This window comes from Hordeum vulgare, chromosome 6H, assembly GCF_904849725.1.
Source record: "Hordeum vulgare subsp. vulgare chromosome 6H, MorexV3_pseudomolecules_assembly, whole genome shotgun sequence".
Lineage (NCBI taxonomy): Eukaryota > Viridiplantae > Streptophyta > Magnoliopsida > Poales > Poaceae > Hordeum > Hordeum vulgare.
The window spans coordinates 39607692-39630717 of NC_058523.1; the positions used below are offsets into that span (position 1 = coordinate 39607692).

General features: G+C 40.0%; 1 protein-coding gene across 1 annotated transcript; it reads right to left on the bottom strand.

Annotated features, from left to right (window-relative positions):
- Nucleotides 1–16243: 16243 nt before the first annotated feature.
- Nucleotides 16244–19871, bottom strand: LOC123405030. The gene is made up of 8 exons (XM_045098897.1): nucleotides 19488–19871; nucleotides 19065–19139; nucleotides 18887–18967; nucleotides 18635–18721; nucleotides 18426–18500; nucleotides 17315–17452; nucleotides 17150–17234; nucleotides 16244–16518 (listed from the first exon to the last, which is right to left on the bottom strand). Exons 1-6 carry the CDS (start codon nucleotides 19869–19871, stop codon nucleotides 17423–17425), a joined length of 732 nt encoding a protein of 243 aa, XP_044954832.1. The 3' UTR covers nucleotides 16244–16518; nucleotides 17150–17234; nucleotides 17315–17422.
- Nucleotides 19872–23026: the final 3155 nt, after the last annotated feature.

Here is a 23026-nt window from a genome sequence, read left to right on the forward strand (position 1 = left end):
AAGACTGGATTATGCTGCTTTACGTAATTGCAAATGCGGAAGAACAAGTCTTTTAACATTCTGAAAAGGCGTCGAAAGTAATTCTCCGGAAAAATAGGTGATGATGCAAAGTAGTTGCGCACCAACCGTTTGTGCGCATCAATCCGTTCTCTCTGAATGAACGCACGACCATAAACGGAACCAACGTGCTTCGGTTCCTTCCTCTTGTGCATGGCCACTAGCATAGCAACCTCCTCTTCTTCATGCAAATCAAATTCCTCATCCGACGATGAATCATCCACGAAAGAGGAGTCAACCGAGCTCATCTACGTTGCACACAACTACCGTCAAACATACTATCCAATCCCAAGTTAAATCATCAAGTTTCATCATTTTTTACCTTGGGGAATTCCGTCGAACACCTAGTGCGCGTGGTGGAAGAAGATGGCCTCCGGTTGGATAGGTTGCTGCTGACGGCTACGGACAGCTATGGACGGCTGCGGTCGGCTCCTCCGGATGGCGGCGGTGTTAAGAAAAGAGCTTCGAGGCCGGCCAAGAGGAGCTTGGCGGGCGGCGAACAGTACTTCCGCAACCGGGCGGAGGGCTTCGTGCGGCTGGCGCAATGGCCGTGAACAGGCTCATGGCTGACGGGGACGAGGTCGGCGGTAGCCTTAGACCTGACGGAGGCCTACCGTGGTAGCCGGACCAACGGAGGCGCCGAATCCCGCGGTGGCTGCCTCCCGATTCGGCGGCGTCTGGGCGGCTGCGAGCCGGCTACCGGCGAGGGAGGCGACGGTGGCGGAGGGCGGCGGCGGGGATTTGGGGTGGTGGCGGCGCCGACGGCGTGGTTTTCGGCGGTCGCGGCGGTGAATTCCGGTCGTCTGGTCTTCGGGCGGGCGGATGGGCGCGGGCGGGAACGGAAAGGAAATGGCGGTTGGGCATTCGCGGACGGCGGCTGGTTTTCGACCAGATGCACCTTGTGATGTAAATTTACACCGCGAGGTATTGTATTTTACATCACGACGAGACCGCAGTCCAAATTTTTTGACATATGGACCGTCTGTTGGAGCACCGTTTTTTCCCCAAAACGGTTCCAAAGTTAGTTATTTTTACATTTGAACCATCTATTGGAGATGCTCTAAGTTTGTGGATATGCTGGTCTAGGTCACTCGCGCACATCACTAAGGACAGCGTAAATCATGTGGGTTGCCCACGTGCATGCATGCTGAGTGCACCAAGCAAGGCCCAATCCTATCTAAAATTTGGTCTTCCAGCCCACACCACTCATTAACTTGAGTGGGATTCCTTGTTTAATAATTAGTCTCACCTTAACTAGCTATGCAAAACCGACCACGGTACTCAACTACTTAAGGGGGAAGGTTGCAAGCTGTTAAAGCCAACCACTACATGGTATGTGAAACGCGAGCCATCTAACCGGAACAAATTCAAAAAGCGAACCAAAAAGGTCGGTTCCGAGTTTTGGGTTTCCAATTTTTTGTGTTTTTATTTTCTGTTAATGTTTTTCCTAAACAATAATAAAAAATATAGAAATTTACTTGATCCGACTCTTCACTAGAGAATTAAGTTGACAGGAAACATCACCAACACGTTCATGGAGAACATGTGTAATGCCCCACATATATAATTTGCTCACAACAAGGTAAATGGTGTGTTCTCCATTTACGATGACTTTAGTCCGGAACAGATATGCGCGTGATTTGTGTGCCGACTAGTAATGTGAGTTGAGATGGTTAGTTAAAGAAGTGGCTGCAATGCGTTTTTTGTATGTATTAGAGTGGTTTGAAACACCGAGTTGGCATGCAAGTCCCTAGTTTTCCATCTTAGGATTGCTAGGAATTATTGGCATCATCGATTTTTGCCTCATAGTTCATCATTTTGTAGTCACAGAAGATTTCCAAAGAGTTTAGGGTGCTCTATTAGCTGCTCAACCATAATCAGAGCAGGATCACAACTTAAACTTGTGGTAAAACCAGTAATTTATTGAAGTTGCCATATGATCTTTTTTACAAAAATAAAAAATGACATATTTTCCAAAAAAGAAATTCCTAATATTGCCATCTGATCAATACAGTTTTTTCTTCAATTGCCATGTTCTAGGAAACACAATTTTGTAATTTTGCCATCTGAGCTTGTGACTATTACAAAAGTTTTGCCATGATATAGGGTACAAATATTTTCCATTGTGCAAGTAGTTTTTTTTCAATTTCCATCCTTGTTAGAAATGTTCCAACATTTTCACAAATAAAAAAATCCCTAGTTTTGCCACGTGACTATTACACCTTTTCCTACAATTACACTAATTTCGGTGCATTTTTTAATATAATTTGCCATGTGACATTTTGACTATTGCAAAAGTTTTGCTAGGATATATGGTAGAAACATTGTCCATGGTACAAGTAGTTTTTTGTTTACAAATTTTCATCGTTCTTAGAAATTTTCCATCGTTCTAGGCAAGAAATCCTCGATTTTACCATGTGACTAATATATGCCCCCCTCCACACACACACACACACACACACACAATTACCAATATATAGGGAGTAAAATTTTATACATGTTTCCAAGTACCCTTGTGACTACAAAATTATACCATGATATAAGGCAAAAACATTTTGCCATGATAAAAGTGCTCTTTTCTGCTTGTTTGCCATCTTAAATGGTAGTTTTTCAGCATCATTTATGTTGTTGTGATTCAAATACGTTTCTTTCCTTATTTAACATCATCTACCTATCTAATATCCATTGGTTAATTTTTTAATTCCTTTGTTCCTAAATTTGCCAAGGTAATTTAACTCTTCCAAATACTATGTTTTTTATCAAACTTTTCCAGACAAAACTACATTTTCCATGATATTATATAGTAAATTTACCACCACACATATAGTTGCTTTGTTACAAGTTTTTTTATCAAATTTTTTGCCACGATCTACATAGGTAATTTGCCAGATTTTTATTTATTATGCAAAATACTCCCTCTGACCCATAATGTAGGACATTGTTTTTACACTACATTAGTGTGAAAAAACGTCCTACATTATGGGACAATGGTTTTTTTTAAACCACCATTGCTTATTAGCTCTTTTCGCCAATACCATGACTATTTTTTTAACATATTTACCATGGAAAACAACATTTTTAATAATAGAGGCACTAAATTATTGCCCAGATATATGTACAATTGCCATGATACGAGAAATCTAGATATTTGCCATTTTCCACATATCTAATAAATGGCCATGCTATTATTTTGTTTTCAAAATAAAAAATAATCCATGTAAACATTTTACATTTTCCTTTTTTACCAAAACAAATGCATTGAAGTTTTCAGGAAAAAAACTCTTACCTTAGCACGTGACAATATATTTTACCAAAATATTTTCTTATTTTTGCAAAACAATTTTGTCCCCTCACTATGACATTTATTTTTTCCAAGTTTTCTATGATGTATACGGTATTTTCCCCTCAAATTTGCCATGGACCATGACAATTTTTATTTCTTGCATGATTTTTCATACAACCACATGACATTTATTTATGTATATGACTTTTCTTGTTAAACTAAGGCTTTACTGTACATGTATTTTCAAATTTATTGGACAAACCCTATCAACTCTATTTTTTGGACTATAACAAATTAATTTTTTCTGGCATCGAAATTTTATAGTTTTAGTCATGGCAATTATCTTTTATGTGATTTTTTGATAACTCCACAAAATAAAGGGCATGCCCATTTTCTCAATAAGAGCATGAAAAGTTAATTTTTATTGGCCTCACAATTATATATAAGTAAAAACTTGGTAGCATCAAAACAAAAATTTATGTTGCCATGGCAACATAAATTTTATAAAATCACAGCAACTCCAAATTCATTGATTTATTTTATGTTTTCAGTTGTACCATGGCAAATTGTTGTGAATTTTTTACCTAAAATGCAAATTGCCATGGTTGATATTTTGTTCTTGTAATAAACCATGCAATGTTTTTTATTTCTTCTATTTTGTAGATTTCAATATGCCATTTGTTTTGTTAATGTCATTGTTGTTCCATAAAAAGAAATTAATTGGACCCAGCCCGTTTTCTCCTGCTTGTTTTCATCAAAGCGGTTTATTTTCTGGCTAATTGTAAATTCATGCGAACCATGCTGTTGGAGCTAACGGCAAAAAGAGTGTCGTTGGTTCTCTCATTCTCCCCACGCCACACGAACGATTCGTTTCCTCAAATTTTTTTACCCATCTGATGTTACCCATTATGTGGAGGTTGTGTTGGTTGTCGTTTTTTTAGAGAGAGAGAAGGAAAAAAGCTCTGATTTTGCAATTATTGAGCAAGGAGAAAGAGTATGTGCAAGGCGTTAGCCAAAAGGACCAAAACGGACTACTCTCCACGTATGTGTTAGAATAAAACGATATTGAGTGAAAGTGAATGAACGATTAGTTCAGATTTCTATTGATTCTCAAGTATATATACATCTGGAAAAGGTGCGAAGAAGATGTGTCTGTTCGGAGGCATCCCTCCAGAACAGGTGCTTGTTGGCAATAGAGAGAGAGAGAGGAGACATGACTGTTCGGGGTTGGACACATCCCTTGGCTAATTAATCTAATAATTAATTTCTAACACTCCCCCTTGTACAACACCGCTCCTTGAATGTTTCATCGTTGAAAGCTTCTTGCATATAGATCTTCCATCTTGAGAAATCTTCCAGATAATCTTGAGAGTCTCCCCCAAAAACCCTGTGGGAAAAATGTGAGGAGAATAGAGTAGATATGTTGCTAAAACTCCTTCAAACCCAGTGGGAAAAATAAGGAGAAAATGATGCAATATAGATGATCATTGTCTCTTGATAACTCATATGAGAAAACCTTTGAAGAAGGAGAAAACTCATTGATAAGTTTAGAGAACAATTAATATGTCTTGAGTACTTCCTTTAAAAACCCCGATATGGAAAATAGAAAGTATGACATATGATCTTTAAGAAGATATTGCCTCACTAAAAACCATTATGAGAAACTTTGAGAGAAAACTCATAAGGGAAAAGAGTGTAATTGTACATGCCATTGAAAACTCCTTTAAAACCCAGTGGGAAAATATAAGGAGAAAATGATATGGCATATATAGATACTTGTTTTTATATTATCTCATTAAAAACCTTTTATGAGAAACCGTTAGGAAAAACTCATCAAGGGAAAAAGAGTACAATATATGCAATCTGATGATTGTTAATAGGTTATAGTCTCAGAGGTTACTCCCCCTGAACTTTGCAAATATGGAGGATGTCTCATAGCAATGCCATTGACATGAACATGAGATTGTGTATAATCTGTTGGATTATCACAATATTTTGTTTGCCAATTATTTCCTCAGCTTTCTATAATCCATGAGGATAAGTAATTTCTGAGCAATGTGATTTATGATATTGCTCTTCATATAACCTATAGGTATTGAGTAACACAAGTGGAAGTATCTTGATAAATCAAGTTATGTGATTCTAATGAATCTCAACCACACGATTTTGAGTGTGGTTAATCATTCTGCCAAGCCATACATATTTTTGCAATGCTTTAGGATAAAGCAATTATGTCAGAATGATAAGTGGACATAACCGTTAAAATCCATTTATATGACTTCCATGTGAAGGCTATTCCAGCAAATTCAATTCAGTCATTGATATGGCGTCGTTGGGATCAAATAAAGAGCCAATATCATTACATCATATCATGGTCATATCTTCTATTTCCTGATGGAAATATTCAAGATTTACTATAATCTTCAGATATAAGATGATAGTACTTATATCAACCATGTACCTTTTGTTTGAGGTTGCACTCCGAATAAAGATAGCAAATATAGTGTCAGACCTCACGTAGTTTGCAAGTATATGAGTGTTTTGATATTAGTGAGATATAGAATTTCAGGTCCTAGTATCACTTCATTATCACCTCTAGGTATGGATGGATTTGTACCCTATTAGGGGGTATGACCATACATATCATTTATTGATATGATATATCCAAATAGAACTTCTCGTATATGTTTTGGATATATGTAGACTGATATGTGTTCTTGAGAGATTCATGAGGTAGTCACTGCGTAATATGAGTATGTAGTCATTGCATCCATTAACTGCATGGATAATATTATTTGTACTACCAATGGTATTTATTATCGAAACATAGTTCCACTCATACCAAGAAGGTATGTTACATCATAATCGATGTCGGGTATCTGCGTGAACTCTTTTGCTACAAGTCTTGCTTTTTCACCACCTCATTGACTTTGTCTATGAATGAGAAGTTTTTAGTATTCCATATGAAAGATACTTATGAGGAGTAGGTATTACTGTGGTAAATACCACTCATTGATGAGCGAGTGCTATTCTTCATTACTTGCTTCCTTTTATGTGAACCAATATGAGTACAAGAGGCACTCTACCATGGATTTTGGTTCAGGGCCCAAAAGGTTTTAGCAATTTTGAGAAGAAATATATGTCGACAAATGTAGACTTGTGTTATATGATTCTGGAGGAATCAATGAAAGTTGTGGAAATGTATTTATTCATTTTAACTCATTGTGATTTCCTACAACAATGGAGTCAAGGTGTTTCGATGTCCCGACACCAAAATCTTTGTGCACTTTTATGTCGGGCTTTGGATGATGATCATCCAATGAGGTGTCTTTCAACTTGATGTTGAATTACATTTACTGGTTGAGGATTTGATTTCCTCTATTTCCGTGGAAGCATATGCGAGATTATATCTCATGTGGTCAGATTTCTCCCCCTCTTGCTCTCATTTGGGGAGAACAGTGGTTTATCAGGTACCTCCACTCTTTCTGACACTTTACTGTAGGAATATAAAATTGAATGACACCTTTGTCATCAGTAAATGTATGTGGCAGATTTGCAATAAGTTGCAAATATGTGATTCTTAACTTTTTGTTCAGATTCTTTGAGTACGTGGATATAAGGACTAAATGTCAATAACATGTCCAATTTATTTCTCGGCATTCTTTGTGGTATTAATCTCCCCCTAATGCCGGAAATGTCCTTATTATTGATGCAATCAGCATACGGGGTGTGAATAATTCTGATTGACAGATAAATTGTTATTCCTCACATAGATCCCTAATTTTTTATGTGAGGGCCCATTGAAGTATGTTGGAGTGGTGATATCGGTATGTAACCGAATTAACGCAGATAGGAAATACTTTGTTGATTCCCACGTAATTACTACAAAGGGAAAGTAGTATGATATGCAGTTGGTATGATTTAGATCATACTTACGGTGTGTAAGGTCGTAGTTGTCCAACAAGATGCTGGTAAATTTACAATTCTTTAAGATTGGTCATGTAATAAATTTCACTATCTTTGATAAGATATTGAATTACACCATTCTGGGTATGTACATAAGGTACCATTGCTAATGAAATGGGTTCAACAACATTGTCCATTTGAATGGGTATATCCGTTGTCGAGGATAATTTGCTCTTACTTTGATAAGTTGAGCGATTAATTTGGTAAGGTCATTCATGGTTGTGTGTGACAAGAGACACACCGGAAATCATTTTGTAAATGTTTCCATGAATGCCATGAAGTATCTATATAAGACAACATAATGGTTGAGTAATCCACATATCTTCTGAATGTGTTCAAGGAAGAATGAGTGGATCATTTAGAACTGTAACGTGAGAGTGCCTTAAATTAATTTCCTCTATCATACATGTGGTGCACATAAAATCTGATGATTTGGGAAATTTTACAACTTGTTAAGTTGTGACCAACATAATTGTCAATAATTTTCTAGTCAACCCCAAACCAGGATTGTAAGGCTTAAAGCCAAATATTTTGTAAGATTTAGAACATTATTTTGTACGCAATAAAACTGGGTATGAATAGATTCATACATTAAAAAATTATTAAATATAATGTCCAAGAAATAGGATATTGGACATTGCACTACATGTGGTAGTACAAGTATAGGCAAACAATACTTTGGGAATAATCAGGATATTACATGAGGTCTCCCATATTACTGAAAAATGAAGTACGCAAACATATCATAGGCGCAAATGAATTGATCATTCTTTTCTCGCACTATGTTTTTGGTTCTCCTTCTGATGAAGATTCGAGAACGTCATTCACCAGAATAGTTTGTGGTCGTATGTTCGCAAATCTTCAAATATCCCAATAAACTTATTTGCCTTTTAATAAATTTGTAGTGTGGTTTGATCATATGTTTGAGGGTTTGGTAATCATATGTACGATATTTATGTAACCACACATTTGACAAACTTGAGAGTTGTCTTTGTGATCATTTGGAAATGATCAATTCCCAATTAAAAGGTAATTCTGTCATTGGTTGTCTTTAGCCTCCACTTTACTTTGAATTCGTCATGGTTCTATTTTGTGACCATTGACTTTGCTTCTCAATACTAACAAATATTTTAAAATAATGGTATAGCACCCGTTGGGTGAATATGATGATTTTAAGAAATAATATGTTTTTACCATGAAAATGGTAATGCCATCATAAGAGGATGTAAAGTGTATTATGGGCTATTCAATCGGATTCAAATATGAAAATAGTTGATCACAAAATATTAACTTAAAGTATTTGGGAACACTTGCTATAAATTATAGTATCCATCTTGATGGATGGACTGATGGACGGACGGCATTATAATTAGAAATACTGACATAGGCTCGACTACCATGTATGTTACCAATGTAATAAAAGGAAATTACAAGTAAATGCAAATATTTACGTAATTTTCTATGACATATTCAAGCAAAATGAGGCTTGATTAGTTGATATTAGCACAAAATACCATTTCGGCATGTAGCAAGTGTGCTAAACAATATTTGCTATGTGAGTAAATCATTTAGTGAACAACAACGAATACTTCTGAGGAGCAAATTCTAGTACGACTGATGCCTTATAGCCATATGTGTAGACCTCAATTTATATAAGATAACACTTTGAAGATAATCATCAATATGGTGTAAATATCGCAGTAATAGAAAACATAGTCTGACTTTTGTCAGTAGATGTTCATAATTCTATTACCTTATGTTATACTATTTTTAAGAAAATCACTTTGAAGGTAGCCATCTATCAGAATGACCTCATGTAGACCTTGCAGTAATAGTGGATAGTCTGCAAAATTTTGCAGTAGATGCCAATATTACCTTGTGATATCTTAATGTAGTCACATCTAATATTAATATTTGGAAGAACACTTTGAAGGTAATCATCTTGTAAAATTGACAAGATGTAGACCTCACAGTAATAGTGAATAATCTGCAAATGATGCAGTAGATGCCACCAATGCCTTATGATTCACAAATAAAAATATTTAAGGTAGTCGTAATAAGTACAACACTTCAATTTATGTCGAGATCTGCAATAAAATTATTTTCAACTACAAAGACATGGTTGTTGCACTAAATTAAACATGTTATATGGAATGTTTGAAAATCAAACAAATTGAACATGTAACAAATCTAGAAAATTTGTCTAGAATAATTGTTTACGTATAAGTGGATAAACTTAACTTTGATGGAAACACGGAGGTGCTCATGTATGAATATTAAAAATAGGAGGGCTGAATACAAAATTCTCCAATGGGATAAGGTTGCTTCCGCTCTTTCTCCTGTGGGATTCCACGATGAGGATTTTCCCAATTTTCTCTATGCCTTTACGAATCGATTCCATGATGGGGATTCCACGATCGATTCTTCCGGCTTCCACAGCTCATGGTAGCCGCCGGGAGATCGTGGACTTGCAACGCGTGAGTGCTGACTTGCCTTGTGCTAGGGTTCGCCGCTGTGCGTTGGACGTCGCCTGAGGAACTGCGCTGCATGCAGGCCGCGACCTCGTGCCGCTGCGCCCAGGGCTGCCACCGCCCGGGCGAGGACCACACTGTCGCGCGCTGGTCGATGACATATCGCGTTTGTTGCCGTCTTGTGCCGGCCGGGGGCCATCTCCACCGCGCTGCATGGAGTGGGCCGCGCGTTCGAGGTTATATACCGTCGGCCGCTGATGGGAGACGCGCCGCCGTCCGGGAGGGCATGGTTGTCCCATCGCTTTGGACGAGGCCGCTGGCCTGCTGCTTCAGGTGCCGGCCGTTGGCCGCCGATGGTCGCTGCTGCGCCTCGGGGTGTTCAAGAGTCGATAGCCGTCGCGGATGGTTCCTCCGGTGAGGTTAGTCCTTTCCCTGTTCGTCTTTCGCATGTTGTCGTCCGCTCTTCATGGCCTTTTTGCTTTCCGTAGACAGTGTTGATAACGTGTCAGAATAAAACGAGATTGAGTGAAAGTGAATGAACCATTAGTTCAGATTTCTATTGATTCTCAAGTATATATACATCTAGAAGAAGTGCGAAAAAGATGTGACTGTTTGAAGGCATCCCTCCAAAACAGGTGCCTGTTGGTAATAGAGAGAGAAGACACGACTGTTCGAGGTTGGACACATCTCTTGGCTAATTAATCTAATAATTAATTTCTAACAGTATGATCGCTCATAAGTGTTTCGCCCCTAGAATACACCACAACCTAGCCTCTCTTCATATTACCAACTACTATTGTTGGCATAAATGCAAATTTGCAAAAATCTCTAGAATTTCCTCATTTCAAATCTCCCAAGACACAAGCACTGGAAGAGAAATCATGACCCTGTTTGCTCGCTCGTTTGAGTTGACCGCTTCGGTCCACACGTCATTGAAATGTTGCCATATTCGATGTCCTTTCTTTCAAGCCGGCCAATCTTTGCTCATGCATCAAATCTTGTTTTGGTACCCGGCATTGAAGAAGAATCTGAGCGGCCATCTCCATGTGACATTTGCAAAGCCGACAAAGGTCATTATTAGGTCAACCTTCTGTTTTTGCCCGATTTTTAAAAATTAACCGGATAAATCTCCTCTTCTTAATTAATCAATGACGTAAATATTTTATCTCCGTTTCAAAAAAAATATTAGGCCAACCTCTCTTTTCCAACCAGTCACTAGTCCAAACTTGGTTTTTTATTACTAGGGAAGCAAAGTATTTGCACTTGAGGGCCCAAGCTTTCCATATGCCCGGCATGATCATGGACGAGGTCAAGCCAAGAAACTCGGCATTGTATGCCGAGGTGGTGGAGTGGCAAGAATGGTATGTCGAGGCGATGGAGTAGTAAGCATCAACGTTCGGATTATTATTATGGTACACAAGAGGTTTTATCCTGAACGCGGCGTTGGCCGTCAGATAGGTTTCATCCCGAACGCTATGTTGGCCGTCGGATTATTGTGGTACAAGAGGGCAAAGCTATTTTCTTCGTATCTCCAGTTATTCACATATAAACTTTTTCGGGTTTGTTATTTCTGATCTAGATATGAAATAACTATCTCACATCTAAATCTAAACTCATCTGATCATATGTCTTTAATATTCGTGCAAAATGCGATGGTCTGGCTACTGCGTTCCCTCAGGGTGCGTTGTCTCACGCGTTGTGTCCTGGTCATTGCTAGTGGGAGGTCGACTGGTTGTTGGTTTTCACAAGTCTATGCTTCTCAAGGTAGTTGCTAGTGAGAGGTTGATTGCCTTTTTATTTATTTTTTTGCACAAGTATGTGCTAGATTCAGTCCTAGTTCCTCTCATTTTTTTACACTCCCATTTGACTCCAGGCATTTGTTTTCTTGTTCATATTCTTTTTATTTTCCATCTTTGTTTTTTTATTCTATTATTTGTTTTAAATCATGAAATATTTTAAATTCATGTTTTTTTTATATTTTGTTTTTTCATATTTTCATTTTTCCCTTTTATTTTTTAGTTCTTTGTTTAAAATTCATGAACATGTTTTCATTATGTCATATGTCCACTTTAAATGTCGTGCAAATCTTGATTGTGGGTTATTTTGTCACGCATGCTCTATCGTGTCTGTGTTGGTGTCTACTTGTTAACTTGTTCGCCCGTGTAACTTTTGTTCTGCCGGCGCGATTTGGGGTCCCATTTCGGATTGGTTTGCTATTTATCATCTAAAGGAGAGTTAACAATGTTTCATCTACCTCATATATCGCAAGATACACATGCTTCTGAGTTATCCTCACTGTCCTTGCGTCGTGTTTTTTTTCTCCCTCGTGAAGCAGTAAGACCTCATATGATATTTTCTAGTTGACCGTTATTATGTTTCATGTATTTATTTTTTGTGGGCTTATCTTTTTTGTGGAGGGACAAATGTCTTTTCGTTTCGTGTTTTTTTTTGTTTGGTCGTGTAGCTAGAGAGAAGTGTAACTAGATTTTTCATTTTCAGATTTGGTAAATCTCATTTTGTTAAGTTTTAGCTCATCTAACTCCATAACTGTCTAATTTGTTTGCTTTAATGTTCGCAAAAACTCGACCATGCACGCCTGTGTTAGCTTATTCTTTTTTTGTTGCACGTCCTCTCATCACACTTGTTTTGTGTTGTCATATTCTCGCATTTATCATCATATGGGTCTATACATGTTATATTTCGATGGGCTCGACTATGAAGCTTATTCCCATCTTCTCACTAACCGACCTTTGACTCTGTTTATTTTGCCTTTTTTCATCCACTTATAGGTCCATCTTCGACATGCAACTCGCATCCGGTTTGTTTTATCCTAGTTCCAAGTCGATCAATGACTCGTAACTAGGTTCGTAGTTTCGTAGTTGACTTAGTGCAAGTCCACCCTCAACTCGCAATTAGAGCATGTATTTTAGTTGGTCATCTCAGTTCCATGTCCATCATTGACACGCAACTAGTCATGTAGTTTGTATCATCCTAGCTTCAAGTCGACCTTGACTCACAATTAGGCTCGTAGTTTTGTATTTGCCAAGGCGCAAGTCCATCCTTGACTCGTAATTGGGCTCTTAGTTGTCAGACTTGCAAGCCTACACTCGACCCACAACTGGAGCACGTCTTTTTATTTTTCATCCCAGTTGCAAGTTCACCCTTGACCCACAACTAGGCCCATAGCTTGTTTCATCCCAGTTGCAAGTCGATTCTTCATTCGCAACTAGCTCATAGTTTCATAGTTGTCCCAGGCGCAAGACCCCTTGACTCACAAATGGGCTCGTAGTTGTCCAAGTTGCAATCCCACCCTCTATTTACAACTAGAACATGCATTTTGTTTTTTATCCTAGTTGCAAGTCCATCTTTTGATTAAAAATGGCTCAAAGCTTGTTTCATCCCAGTTGCATGTCGACCCTTAACTCGCAACTAGGCTCTTAGTGTCATAGTTATCCTAGTTGAAGGTTCACCCTTGACTTGCAGTTGGGCTCGTATTTGTCCGAGTTGCAATACCCACCTTCCGAGTTGCAAGCCCACCTTTTAACCCACAATTGGCATGTGTTTTGTCTTTCATCTCGTCTGCAAGGCACCATTGATTCGCAATTGGGATTATAGTTTGATTCATCCTAGTTGCAAGTCGATCCTTGACTCACAACTAGCATGTAGTTTCGTAGTTGTCCCAGTTGCAAGTTCACCTTTGACTCGCAATTGGGCTCATAGTTCCCCCAATTTCAAGCTCACCCTTGACTTGCAACTAGGCATCTGTTTTGTTTTTCATTCAGTTGCAAGTCCATCCTTGACTCGCAATTGGGACCGTAGTTTGTTTCACACTAGTTGCAACTTGACACTTGAGTCATAAATGGGTCATTTGTTTAATAGTTCTTTTAATTACAAGTCCATGATCAAATCGCAACTCGGATAATAGTTTGTTGTTCTCCCAGTTGCAAGTACATCATTGACTTGCAACTAGCCCCATAGTTTGTTGATTTCCTAGTTGCAAATCCACACTTGACTCGCAATTAGGATGTGTTTTGTTTTTCATCTCAGTTGCAAATCAACCCTCAACTTGCAACTCATATCATAGTTTCATATATTTTTCTCACTTAAAAGTGCACCCTTGACTTGCAACTTGTGGCGACCGGTTTTTCAGAAAATAATTTCCCGAAAATAGGTCTTTGTGTTCACCAGCCCCAGGACTATTGTTAGCTCGTAGACACTCACTTGATACAGAATATCCAAGCAAAATATAAAATTTGGGTTACAAGACCATAAAGGTCTACTGGTTTGGATAAAATACTGAGGTTGACGGTGGAAGCGACTCGAGGAATCTCCAGTGCCCACGGAACACCATTCCCACAAGAAGTGCTAACCTGGATAAATTCCTATCTCACAAGGCTGCTATCCTGGACTCCAAGGTTCTGGGGTTGACGACATCGTCCTCCTCTCCAAATGCAATATGGCGAAGACAATAACCAGGGACAAGCCAGTGAGCACTTTGAATGTACTCGCAAACATCAAGAAAACAGATAAGTTAAAGTAGGTGATGTATGCATAACCCACTTAATAACTCTACCATGCCCTTAGATTTAATTTATTGATGCATTCAAGCATATAAGAAATATCCACCAGTGTTATATAAACAAGAAATGAAGGTAATAATGAATAATTAATAACATGTGTGCCGCAGTCGGGTGTTGGAGCGACACCGCCTAAAGTGCTCACATGCAAGTACTAACAGTTGCCATAGTCGGGCATTTAAGCGACACCACAGAAAGGGCTTATAATAAATAATAACGAGCATGCCATAGTAGAACGTCTAAACGACACCACAGAAAGGGTTTATAATAAATAATAATGAGCATGCCACAGTCGGGCGTCTAAGCGACACCACCGAAATGGCTTATAAGAATTAATAATGAGCATTGCCACAGTCGGGCGTCTAAGCGACACCATGCAAAGGGATTATAAGAAACAATAATAAATATTGAATATCCACGAGGTAGAACCGTCCCAGGAATATCCAACAATCATAATCATAGGGGTTAGTCCATAGTAATAATAGTGTGATCATCCACCATAATTCATGATTGGCCTCACGATTTCTTTAACTTCCTCCGAAGACCGACACTTAGACCGATACTTGACTAGTCAACCAGTCATCCTTGACTGTGGACGCGGCTACTCGAATAGTTTTGACTCTGCAGAGGGTGTACTCTTTACCCACAGCCCACGGGTTTCAATAGTCACTCGGACTAATCCCGCATACGATTTTTAGAAATAAACTCTCAGAACCAATACACACCCATTTTTACCCCGCGAAGTCCGGCTTCACCCGGACGACGCTGCCAGAGAAAAACCATAAGACGGGGAGGCTCCGACCTCGACTAGCATGAGATCAAATTTATACCGCGCGCTACAAGGGAATGGTCATTCCCTCTCGGTCCCAGACCGAAAACAGTCATGCTCCCTCACCGGATGACTGGATTTAGTCCAGGGCCATGGATACCATCATGATGGCCTCTCTACTTGGTGTGTACTCGTAATAGATTTACGACCTACTACACCGTATTCCCTTTCGGAAAGGCATGCGATAGCACGAAAGGTAAGGTGACACATAGACAGGACTCGATCTACGTTCGACTTAGGAGGTTTAATATTTTCCTCGAAGGGTTAGTACCACAAAATCTTACTAATGGAATTATCTCACGGTTACTACCATCACACCCCGACATGCACTACTAGAAAAAGGCCTGCTAATGGCGCACCTATTTTGGCTACTAATGGCGCACTATAGGTGCGCCACTAGCATCACGCCATTAGAATATTTTACTAATGGCGCACCACAGATGCGCCATTAGTATCTGGTATACTAATGGCGTACTAGGCAGTGCGCCATTAGTATAGCTCATAGTGCGCCATTAGTATGCCTCCCAGGTGCGCCATTAGTATGTCTCCCATGTGCGCCATTAGTATACCTCCCAGGTGCGCCATTAGAATTCCTCCTAGGTGCGCCATTAGTATGTCTCCCAGGTGCGCCATTAGTATGTCTCCCAGGTGTGCCATTAGTATAGCTCATGATGCGCCACGGGTTATACTACCAGCTTTAAAAATATTCAATTATTATCCTCACACCCACAAGAAGGTTCAAGATAAACACATATTACACCACAATGAAAATATGTTTATAAACATGCACATACATTGAACGCAAGTTGACAAACAAATTAACCTAGAGGAAGCATAGTTTTGACCATCTTAACAATCATCTAGAACACACAAGTCACAAAAAGATAAGGACTATTGGTTACTATGAGAGATTTCAGATGGTCCAGAAAACATAAGGTTATACTACCAGCTTTAAAAATATTCAATTATTATCCTCACACCCACAAGAAGGTTCAAGATAAACACATATTACACCACAATGAAAATATGTTTATAAACATGCACATACATTGAACGCAAGTTGACAAACAAATTAACCTAGAGGAAGCATAGTTTTGACCATCTTAACAATCATCTAGAACACACAAGTCACAAAAAGATAAGGACTATTGGTTACTATGAGAGACTTCAGATGGTCCAGAAAACATAAGTTTGTATCTACATGTACAAAGTGCAAGCTCCAAAACACTCGAAACACCAAATGGTCTACAAGACAATAAGGTCCATGATTACAGGTTGGTTGATCCATAAACGCTAGAGAGTCATCACGTCCATGTGCATTAATAGGTTGAGTACCTGAAAACATTTTGCACAAATTTGTCAAGAAAGTGGAACCAGATCAAGTTGTTAAAATCTCATATGCGTATTAAAAATATTTGATCAAAAGATTATAATGATATCATAGTTAACAATATAGTTTCTAACACTAATCACAACGAGGACGACAGGCTACACTAATTATGCCCCAGCTTGTGTACCACACCTCTGCCGTTTGTAAAACCTGTAAAACCTGAAAACCACTAATTCCAGAAGAAACATCTAGAATTGAGCTTATTCACCATGTACACATCTTACGCATTTGGAGATAATAAATATGGCAGATAGCTGCTGCACATATGTAGATTGATGGTTTTCTTCCACCATCGGGAAATATATTCTAGATAGGTACTCCGTCCGTTCCAAAAAATTTGTCTTAAATTTATCTAGAAATGGATGTATCTAAATACTAAAACGTGACTAGATACATTCATATTTAGATAAATTGAAGACAAGAATTTTAGGACGGAGGGAGTATATGATAAATTTTACTCGGCAGTGCAAAATGTGTTCTTCAAATTTAAATATCAGCGATCAACAAAATCGAGCTGAATACACATAGGAGAATAAAGAGAGAAATAACTCTAGAGCAATGATCTCACAATCTCACCTATCAAGATGGACGGCCGAAGCAGAAACGGCCTTCTTGAGATATCGCTTTACAGCTGAACGCCAACGAAGGGGAAAGAGCCACCCTGTGCTTGAGTTGATTAGCATTTTCAATTAAAAACAAAGAACTTAAATAGAACGGGAATCATCGCATATCGGTCCTTACCCATCCAAATGATCTAGCGAGGTCATTTCATGTCCCAAGTGGAATGATTCCTGTGGGAGGAACTGGTTCCCTTTTCGACTTATTAAGTTCTTGGAGACATCCAAGTACTCAACCAACATTGCCATCATCTCCAGCAACCTGCCAGAAAGAACTAGTGCAAGGATGTTATGCAAAGTAGTTGGAAAACTGCGACATACAGCAACCTGCCACAATAACATGTTGCATGATTTTTCATTTTTCCAAGCCCTTAAAGACCATCAAATTTCACAGAATTGCCCCATATCCATAGTTCTTTATGGCCCTAGCTTCTATCAGTTCTGACCCTTTTGCACCACATGATGACATCAGTGGTCAATCCTCACAAGCCAACCTCCAGTTTCACATGTTGATCCACAGCTAACTCGAGTAGAAGCCAGTACTTCCATGTTTATTAATAATCGTCAACATGAAACAATATATCAAGGCTCTGCACATGTCTTCTGTTCAAGAAAATATGAAGCTACAAATTATAGACAGTCTCATTACATTACTGTCACTACTGTCACCTACACAAGCCTCGTCCCTCCTTCCCCACCTAATACCTACCGTCCTAGATCTTTCCTTCACCTCATCACCCCTTCTAGAACACTATGGGGAAGCAAGTTGCAGTATTAACCCTGGTTCATTTTTAGCCAATTCAGGATTGCAGCTGAAAATGGCAACCATCATTGGTAGCAACTGATTTATATTAGTACTATAGAGGTCATGAGAAATATGGTAAGCAAAGGGGAGAACAAAACTTTGACAAAAGAAGTGCAACTTGCCTAATGGCTTGAAAAATCCAAAAAGAGTATCAAGTGGAAATAAATCAAATATATTCATCCTAAGCCATTAATGCCTTAGATGAGAGAATGTACATGGACATGCAAGTTTCTGAAGCAACATATCGGTATAAGCAAAAATATACAGTGGTATAAAAAAGAACAGCACAAAACAAATAACAAAAAGCAAAAGCACGTTCGTCGGCTTATATATTGCTAAGGTAATATATTCTCTTGCAACTGTTGACCATGCTCTTACCATTTTACTTCTAATCTGGTACTGAATTTGCAAGAATGTTTTCAGAAATTACCTTAATGTTGTCCAGTGATATTTCACCACTGAAGAAAAACTTCTTAGCGTCTTCATTCCCAGTGTAAGCAAGAACCTGCAAAGTAACCGAATCAGAATGTCCAAAATAGAAAGAGCAGACACATTAAAACCAAAGCCAAGTTGCTGCATGTTGTTTCTGTGCAATAAATCGATACATAGAAAACATGAAAAATAAATAAGAGGTATTACCGTGGTCTCTTGTCCAGTAATTCCAAAGTAATTGGCAACAGGTTCACCAACTTCCTCATTGTCACCCTCCACAAAAACAAATAAAAGCTGCATTTGAGACACATGCCACATCACTGCTTAGTGAGACTCCACCTCAGCAAAAACGCACGAGCCACAAAGGAAAAAGTGATGGCTTGGATTTGAGTATAAAACGTGGAACATGACAGAGGAAAAAGTTCATGAAACACTGGTCCGATCAACAGAACAAAGTACCTTTCCCTTGAATGATTTTGCTGTTTCCTTCAAGATGGGCAGGAAGTTCGAGGACTCCTTTGCAACAGCGAATAGCAAAATCTGATTTTGAAATTAGGATACAGCACATCAGCAAAGGAGTAATAATACATGGGCCGAGAACATGATGAACTGCAGCAGTGGATAACAAGACAATAACCTTCTGAACCTTCATAGCCGAGCAAGCCTTTAGCACATTTGAAGTACCTTTCACAGCAGGAGCCAATACTTCTGACTGCACATATGCATTTAAAAAGCGGTGAGAGGAGTACTAGCAATTCTACAGTGTTCAACACTCACAATGCCAACAAGAAATGCATCCCGACAGCTTGCAATTCTAACACTTTTGATAATCTAAACAATGTTAGCACACACAGGTCAAAGCACATAACAATCTACTATTTCCATTGCACTAACCACTCCCAACGCTATAATATGATGTGCAAGTGTTCTCCAGGAGCTAGTATTGCAAACATATATTACGGCAAGCCTAGCTTTGCAAGCACCAAAAATTGCCAAACTATATCTTTATCTAAGTTGGCAAAACAACAAACAGGTGGTGTGCACGCGCAAGGGGCCTCACCTTGGTCTCGAGCTCATGGAACGAGTTGACGAACACGTCGTCGGCGTCCTCCAACCCATCGAACACACAGTACGACTCCGGCGCCGCCACGAACGACGGCACGTCCTCCGGCCCCAGGTCGACGCTCAGCACGCCCCGGAGCGCGCTCCCGTCCACGACCGGCAGGCCGACGCAGCCCGCGTAGACCTCCCCGTAGACGACGTCCACCGCGCAGGGCTGCCATGCCGCCATCGTCGAAGCCGTCGGAGATGGCAGCGACGCGGAAGGGGGCAAAGGGGGCGGGACGGTGGCGAGGAGGTGGCACGTGGTGACGAGCCTGGGGCGGAGGCCGTGGTATGCGAGGCGGAGGCCGTGGTATGCGAGGCGGCGGCCGAGCTGCAGCATGGGGTTGAGGTGGCCATGCGCCTTCGGGAAGGCGAGGAGCAGGACATGGCCGCCGCCGCCGTCTGAACCAGCAAGGTGGGAAACCTAACCTCCCTCTTCCTGCTGGTTCACGGTCCCGATAGGAGCAGAGATTTTTTTTTTTGGAAAACTACTAGTGGCGCACCACCAACAGATGCGCCATTAGTGTTACTAATGGCGCATTAGCTGTGGTGCGTCATTAGTAGTTTGCAAAAAAAAATTATAATAGTGGCGCATTACCAACAGATGTGCCATTAGTAACCCTGGTTACTAATGGTGCACCAGCTGCTGGTGCGTCATTAGTAGTTTTGCAAAAAAATAAAAATCAAAAAAATATAGTACTGGCGCACCGAGTGTGTGGTGCGTCATTAGTGTCCATCACACTAATGGCACACCTCACATGGTGCGCGCACTACTTGTGTGGTGCGCCATTAGTGTCTATATCATATATAGCCCTTTTCCTACTAGTGATGCTTTCACTGACCACTCTCTTCCCACGAGATGTCAGCCCATGGTCTCATTTCCACCACGACACATCTTACTCCGAGGTTGTGCAGACCAACATAGCATACAAGGCATGAGGCAGTACCCGTACACCACTTGCCTTCCACAAACTTAGCAACAAAAATATCCATCACATGCTCTTATGCAAGGTATGATTTAATGCGAGATTTTTATCAACATAACCTAAAATCAAGCAATCAATGCACCACAGCAGACATCACACAACTTTATCCAAATCAGAGTCAAGATGCTTACCTTTGGAGTTTGAGGAGGGTGATATGCACCACAAATTCTTGAAGTGAGTCCCCTCTCTTCAAATCCTATTTTGAAAAAAAAAATGTTTGAATTAACACACAAACACAAAACAGCACACAAAAGTTGTTTGAATTTTTTTTGAAATAAATTTGTAAATAAACTAGAGGAAATTTGAAAGACGTGGGAAAAATAATGAGTTGATTTGGAGTTGTAAATAAAAAGTTATGAGCAGTTAAAGTTCCTGCTAAATCTGATTTTAAAAGAATCAGAAAAGAAAACACTATGGCCAGGAATACGCTTCCCAGCAGAGAAAGCGTATTTACCGAACCAGCTACGACAAACTACGCCTTAACCGATTGAGAACGTACCACACAGCATGCGCTAGCGAGCGCACTGGATGGCTCACCGACGGCTGGGGGCCACCTATCGGTTTGTATCCTTCCTCTCGCGCTCTTGGATAGAATCGGGGGTGTGCTCCTACAGCGATTGCCGGTGGCTCGGGCCACTATTCTCGGTACTTGGCCTATCTACATGCTCTGGAGGACGAGCCACACCTCTAGGAGGGTGGAGGAGCCCGATGAGCTCTAGATGGGGCACGACTTCGCTAGGGGCGGAAGGCCTTCGGGCATGTTGGGGCTTCGATTGCGAGGTGAGGGGAGAAGGAGGCTCTAGTTGAGCTGCTTCTCGGGAGGAGCTTGTTACGGCTCGAGGGTGGGTGATGGAGCACACAACAACATTTGGGGGGCTATTTATAGCCGGTTCGGGTCGGTTCTACGACAGTTGCGGATATGCTCGTCGGTGACGGCATCTGTAGTAGCACGGGTGTGGCAGGGGATGGAAAGAGTGGCTAGCGATGCAGCATGCGCAGCAGCAGCAGGAGGGAACACTGCATGGGAGGGACAAAGGGCAGCTGGCGACCGGAGATGGCTTGGGCGGTGCTGACGTTGTTGTGGCAGAGGTTAGTGTCGTCAGCAGGCTGTCAGCGCTTCGCGGCACAGGGAGTCGACAAACTGTCGGGGGGGCTTGACGCGTCTCTGTAGCAGACTAGAGGGCAAGCGGCGCGGGGACTCGGCGGCTCGAACACGCATGTGCAACACGTGCACTCTCGGCATGCATGGAAGGTGCTCGACGGAATGACAGTGCACCTAAAATAGTTCCAATGCAAGTGAAAGTGCACAGGGCTAGGCTAGGGGCAAAGGGGAGGCTGCTGGACATGAGGGTTTGGCCGGGGAAACAACTCCAAAGTGCATATCAAAACAATGCCAAATCTGCCTATGCACACAATGTGTTCGACAGGAGGTTAAATGCATAAAACATGATTTTGTTAGGGGCCAAAAACTCGAGATCAAAGTATCTTTGGGAGCCAAGGATGGTGGTGAGGTTAGTTTGGCAAAAAGCAAAACTAGCTAATGCAAATCTTTGAAAAGCACAATTCTGCACACCAAGCTGAGGCTATTATTACATGCATTTAAAATCATCCAATCGGGCTCAACTCATGGAGTTAAAGTTTTTTAGGGTGTTATACAAGCATGCAAAATCTAAACACAATGAGAGAAAGGAAAACATGGTTGTAGTACAAAGTAACAAACTGGACCAGAACAGAAAATGAGTAGTTCTGCTAAATTTTTCCAAAGCACAAAGTTGGGATTTTGCATAAAAGTAGATCTCATGCATCACTAGACATCCCCAATTTTTTATAGAATTTTTGAAAGATTATAGCTAGGGGTGGCAGTACAAACTCAAATTTGAGCCAAAAAAGAAAATGAGTTAATAAGCTCAAATTTTCCAAAACACCAGGATATGTTTTGACAAAAATACGATCTAGGGATATCATAGGTCATCTTCAAGTTTTTAGAGAATTTTTAGAAGATTTTTTCAAAAGGTTGTTGTGCAAAACAGGCCCTTAAGGCAAATAAAAGTCATCTTTTAATAAAAGAAACCTTTGCAGATATATTAAAAAGAATATCTCCAATGAATTTTTGAGAGAAAAGAAATGTTTTGATGCAAGCACTCAGGTTCCAACATAATTTTCAAAAACATTTACTTGGGGAAGGACTTTATATTTAGGGAAATGGAGTGGTTCTGAAATCAATTGGAAACCCATAATTTAAGATTTAAACCAACATGGTCAAATTTAAAAGAGTATCCCATTTTATAAAATAAATAATTTAAAAGGATCTCAAGCAAGAACTCAAGCACTAAATGGTCTTTAAAATACCACTTGAAAAGAAAAGTTTTTGGAAAGAGGCTTTCTGAAGAGTCATGAAGCAAAATATTTCTCAAAAAAATTGTTATAGGCAATATTTTATTTCATAAAAATATTATAAAAATTTTGGGGCGTGACAAACACTACCCCTTAAAAATAAATCTCGTCCCTG